This window comes from Gastrolobium bilobum, unplaced genomic scaffold (genome assembly GCF_033153095.1).
Source record: "Gastrolobium bilobum isolate Gb01-03AN ecotype WA unplaced genomic scaffold, APGP_CSIRO_Gbil_v1 utg895, whole genome shotgun sequence".
Lineage (NCBI taxonomy): Eukaryota > Viridiplantae > Streptophyta > Magnoliopsida > Fabales > Fabaceae > Gastrolobium > Gastrolobium bilobum.
Window position 1 is genome coordinate 188,686 of NW_026896845.1, and position 5,504 is coordinate 194,189.

Consider the following 5,504-nt stretch of genomic DNA (forward strand, 5'->3'; position numbering starts at 1 on the left):
ATATTATATTTCACTATTTGCAACGGCAGTACACATCCGTCGCAAATTCCTACGCAATCTATCACCATCGCAATTTCCATCGCATATTGCGACGGATTAACATCATACATTCGTCATAAATTTTCGTCCCCAGCTGTGCGATGTCTTTTGCTGTCATAAATTTTTTCGTCGCAATTTGCTTTGGCCTTGCATCAAAATTTCGACCGAATCTGCGATGGATTTTTCCCCCTCGCAGTTGCATCGATAATTTTGGCTTATATGCCATTGCAATTTGGTGTCTATCGCTGATTCCGCCACAAACAACGACGAATTTTCCCCCCTCGCAGTTGCCTTTATTTTCTAGTAGTGATGTTTCATGTTTCAATCACTAAAAAAAGGCTTTTGGATGGTGGGATGGTAAGTTATCCACGTTTCAATCCTAAAAAGAGCTTATACTTTAGTGGCGTGTGTTAGAAAAATAATATTTAAAATTATCAAAATGGCTTATAATAACTTAAAATTTCAGATTGAATTGAGTTTTTATATCAACCCATCTCTTTTCCCAAAGGTTTCACCACCTAAGCATCGTGTTATGCTATAGAAGATTCCTTTTGTAGTTAATTGCAAGAATATGTTATGGAATTCCATGTTTACTCATTGCCTTCTTCGAGTGTACAAGTAAAAATAATATTTGTCGTTTAAAATGTAAAAGAATTTCCTGGATGAAATAATAATAATAATTTGTTATTATTATTATTATTATTATTTAGACAATATTTTCATTACACCATTCATTCCTTTTTTTAATCATAAAATAACAAAAACATGCCTTCTAACACGGCCTTTTTCCTCCTTTTTACCTTCCCAAACTAGAAAAAGTGTAAACATTACCGCGGTTATGAAATAACAAATCAAGTAAATAATTCCCTGCTGGCAATGCGGTACACTTCCCCTGTGCTTTATATCTTAAATTTTAATAGATCGAAAAACTGTTATCTATGCTAGCGATTTGTGACATGAATGTATAATGGGAACTGGTGGATCTGAGAATGAACCGTTAATAATTCGATTGGCAATCCACCTATTTGCTGCCTCAGTGTAGTGCACACCATCCCAGAAAATGTACTTTGATGGATCTTCACACGAACCAGCAAAGATTTCTTTACCATTAATCATTGCTTTGTTCCCACAAGACACGTGATTACCATTCTCATGATACCCACAACATATTTTAGATGGGTCAACAAATCCTGTAATTGAAGGCAACAATTGATAATGTAAATCCATTTGTAGAGTACTCTTCAGTTTTGGCAGCTACTAGCTAGAAGTAAAACATTGTATGACAAAGAGAATTACCTTCTTTTTTAGCATTACTGATTAGTTCATACTTAGCGGAGAACGTGTCCACATATGTTAATGAAGCATCAGGGAGCGTTGCCCTTAGTTTGACCACTATTTTCTTGAGCTCTTTATTAAACTCTTTGGCCATGTCGTTTGGATAATTTACACAGCCGTTTTGATCTAGAAAACCAGGCACAAGAGTAATATTATATGCATTGTGCATTGGCATGGACACTGGCAAGCAACCAATGGGGCCTGCGTTATGTATCCAAATTGTCCTTGCTCCAAGTCCATATAAATTCTGACACAAGTGTTCTTAAATAAGTACGTGCCTAATTAAATTATCAAAATAAACACAACTCTTCTAAATTGAATCGCTTACTTGAACTTGGTTTGAAAAATATTCCACAATATCTAAGATCACTGCTTGAGAATCTTCCTTTCCTACATTTTGAAGAGCATCAGCAATATCATTTATCCCAATGTCAAGTGTGTAAATAGCCTTTGCAAAGTCCTCTGGCCCGGGAAAGTGCTTTCTGTATGAATTTTTCTTCGCTGCAAATAACATATACATAATTAAGTGACTATAAATTCAACTTATTAAATTGGAGGCTAAGATATATTATGTACATCCCGGAAAAACCTTGTGTGAAGAACTTCCCAGTGCGTGCTTTAAACTGGTTAAACTGTGCAATTTGGATTTCAAGAGTGAAAGGACTACCACCATCAAAGAAAGTCTTGTTTTGTCGCCTAATGGTTGATGCTCCTGCAGCGAAGTTTGCCCCGTGTCTATAACTTGTTCCAATTGAGTTTATGTATGCGCTCAAGTATGGGAAACCGAGGTGCTTGGCTGCATTTGTAAAAATAACTCTGAGGTAGTGTTTGGTTGAAGGTTTATTTTGGGATTGATGGGAAAGTGTAAGTGGATATTGGAAAATACCACGTTTGGTTCAAGTTTTTTCAAAAAATACTAGGCAAATAGGATAGATAGGAAAATGACTTTTGTGTTGATTTTTGGATGAATTTCACTGTTACAGAATACCACTTGAGATGTGGTATTTTGAGATAACTGGAAAAGTGAAAAAACAGGTGCAAAGTTTCTTCCGAACATAAATTTTACATATTTTAATAAATTTCCCTGGTAATATTTCGGTCAACCAAACAACTTTTTTTACATTTTCCTACCAAACTCACTTTCTAATCATTTTCCTATCAATTACATTTCTCTAGTAAAAAAAAAATTTGTCCCGAACCAAACACTACCTGAATCTATTAACTCTGAATCTATATTCAATCTTAGCTTTATTCATATAGGTAGAGAAGATGTTTGTTTTGTTAAATATATAGCAATTTAAGGCTAGCCCGATTGAATCCAATCTTTACTAGGAAAAAAAAAAATTAATGGATTTTTTTTTTTTTTAACATGATACTGAGGTTTGAACCTATAATAAACTCTTCAAATCCCTCACCACTTGATGAATCCTAGCAGTTTAATTTAATATTGATGAACTAGATTGGGACCAAAATTATAATAAGTGGATTCGACCCCACGTTTTAAACCAAAACTTTGATAGATTAAATTTACGAGCTTTTTCAGTTATATTATCCATATATACTTAGTTTCTTATTATTTAAGGGAAAAATATGTATCATTTTAAAGAATAAAGAATGTAAAGTTGTGTCATTTTAAGAGAGAGAAAAAGATAAATAAAAAAAAAAAAGCTGACAAAAAAATAAAAATGTGAGTCTCACCTCTTTATTAGGAGTGAAATAATATAAATTGTGTTATTTAAAAGGATAAATAATTTTTCCATTATTTAATGTGAAACTTAATTATTCATTACTCGCAGTTGAACTTATAACATATGAACACATAAAAGGAAAAAAAAAAGTACAGAGAAATTTTTTACCAATGAAATCTATGATAAGGCGGCCATCGGAAGCTCTACCGGCAGGGTCATTGAAGAAAGTTTCACCGTAAGGCAAAACTGCTGGGTAAAATGCTGATGACATGCAGCCAGTGTCTGAATAGGAATCACCAAAGTTGAAGATAGCTGTAAAATCACAAGGTTTTGAAGATTTGAGTTCCTCAGCTCTCGTACTAAGAAACAATGAGAGTGATAACACAAACCATGAGAGTAGTACCACAGCAGCAAACTTTCTGAGGGGGGCCATTTTGACTTGTTTGCCACTCTTCACATCCGAAGTTATTATACTCGTCTTGGATCCTTTGGAAACTCTCAAAATATTGGTATACCCACCAACGGCTAGAAGTCACGTGCGTTGATACCTTTGGATTTGAGAAAGAGTTTAATATTATAAGAATTAGTTTCACTAATTGGCCAAATAACAACTTATATAGTATTGGAGTCACAGTAAGTACAGGGCCAAAACCCTTCGGATACATTTATGACTCAAATGAGTGCAAATGAGCTGGGCACAATTGATTAAGAATTAGACTTATACTCTATAAGGACGTGAGTTAAATTCTGATAGCCAATGGGAGTATCTCGTTGGTAGTCGATCTGTAATCTGTTATAGCTAGAAATCTCCAAGGAGGTTGTGGGATCTGTCCTGACCCTGGTGGGGTACTAGTATCTAATCCCAGCCATCTAAACTTTTATTGTAATGTTAAATGACAAACTATAAAAGGTAAGCTTAACATCACATTTCAACCTAAAATCTTAAAGTTATAAGTCTATGTTGCATTTATATGATTTTTAAATAATTCATTTTTAAGCAATGTGAGACTTCACCGTTACTTGAATATTTCCAACATGATTGCTCTGGATTTGATTGAGAGAAAGGATTTTATTATAAGACAAAATCTTCTAAAAAGTAATTTAATATTTTTAATTTATTAATTAATCTCAATTATTTTATTTTAGCACAATGTATGTTTGTATACAAGAGAAGGGAAGATGATGAGTGGAACATTAGTTAGTAGAAGAAACCTTACTTTTATCTTTAATATTTTGGTCAATATTAATTAAAATACAAGCACAATAGTTATACTTTTGAATTCGAAAAAAATCCGTTTAAGTTTTTAAAATGTAAGGTTCATTTGAGAGAGAAAAAAAAGCATGGCGAGTTCGTAAACAAAATTCTATGTTTTGTATTTTATCAAGATTTATAAAACAATTTTTGAATCAAAGGTTATTAATTATTACTATACTATATTATCTAAATTGTACAATTAATTTACATAAAATGATGTGTATTCACATACAAACAAAACTACACTTTACTCTATTAAACATTTAAAATATTATCAATTTAATCCTCCAATCTATTATATATATAAAGGAGAACCAAGAGAAACCCCTTCCTGTTCACACTGTGTGTTCACACTTGCATCCCTCAAAAAAGCTGACGTGTCAAATGAAAGAAAATGGCCTTGAAGGCCGATGGCATGTGAGGATGAAAACAAAAAAATTTCAAAGCGGAATCACACATGCTAATCAAGTTACATGCTTTAAGACAGTAGGATGTACCTTGTTCGTGATTCAAAACTCCAAGATGATCAGTGTTAGGTTTGAAGGTTCAAACCCTCTAACGTTGATCCACACCACCCTACGTCAAGATGCAAGAACCCTTCTTGAAAAGCAACCAAACGAACACCCCAAGGAAGGCACTTTAGACGTGCTAATAAGAGAAGATGGAGGCAAGGTTAATGTATTTAGATGAGTGAATTTTTCAGCATGAAAAACTCACAAAGTGGCGCATGGATTCTATGAGACAAGGCTAGGTAATTTTTGAAAAACCCTAAAAAGAACCTCACAAAAGGAAGCACACTTGGAGATGAGAGAATGATTGAATTGAATCAGATTTTTCTCCCAAAAATCTGACCTATGTAGCGCATAATGGTGGAGGAATAAGTGGAGTTGTTGCAATTCAAATCTAGCCAACAACCTCCTATCATATCCTAATGAGACTAAGTATATACCTAGTCAAAAATCTGACTTAATAACCATCATATGGCCAGCCATATGGTGCGCCCTTATTCAGCCCAAAAAGAGTCCAAATACATTGAGTAGTTGCATTCAAATTTGAACCAACTCACTCACTTATTCTCTCAACCAACCAAATCTGATTGGAGCTTATTTGGTTGATCATATGACCATCATAAGACCCCAAAATCAACGCCCCAAATCAGCCTTGGTGATGCCCAAAGATCTCCTCTT

General features: G+C 33.9%; 1 protein-coding gene across 1 annotated transcript; it reads right to left on the reverse strand.

The window, feature by feature from the left end:
* Window positions 1-975: 975 nt before the first annotated feature.
* On the reverse strand, window positions 976-3,495 carry LOC133302327 (GDSL esterase/lipase At5g14450-like). The gene is made up of 5 exons (XM_061502089.1): window positions 3,231-3,495; window positions 1,964-2,170; window positions 1,703-1,875; window positions 1,336-1,621; window positions 976-1,229 (listed from the first exon to the last, which is right to left on the reverse strand). The coding sequence occupies exons 1-5, from the start codon at window positions 3,493-3,495 to the stop codon at window positions 976-978; spliced, it is 1,185 nt and encodes a 394-aa protein (XP_061358073.1).
* Between the last annotated feature and the right edge of the window lie 2,009 nt (window positions 3,496-5,504).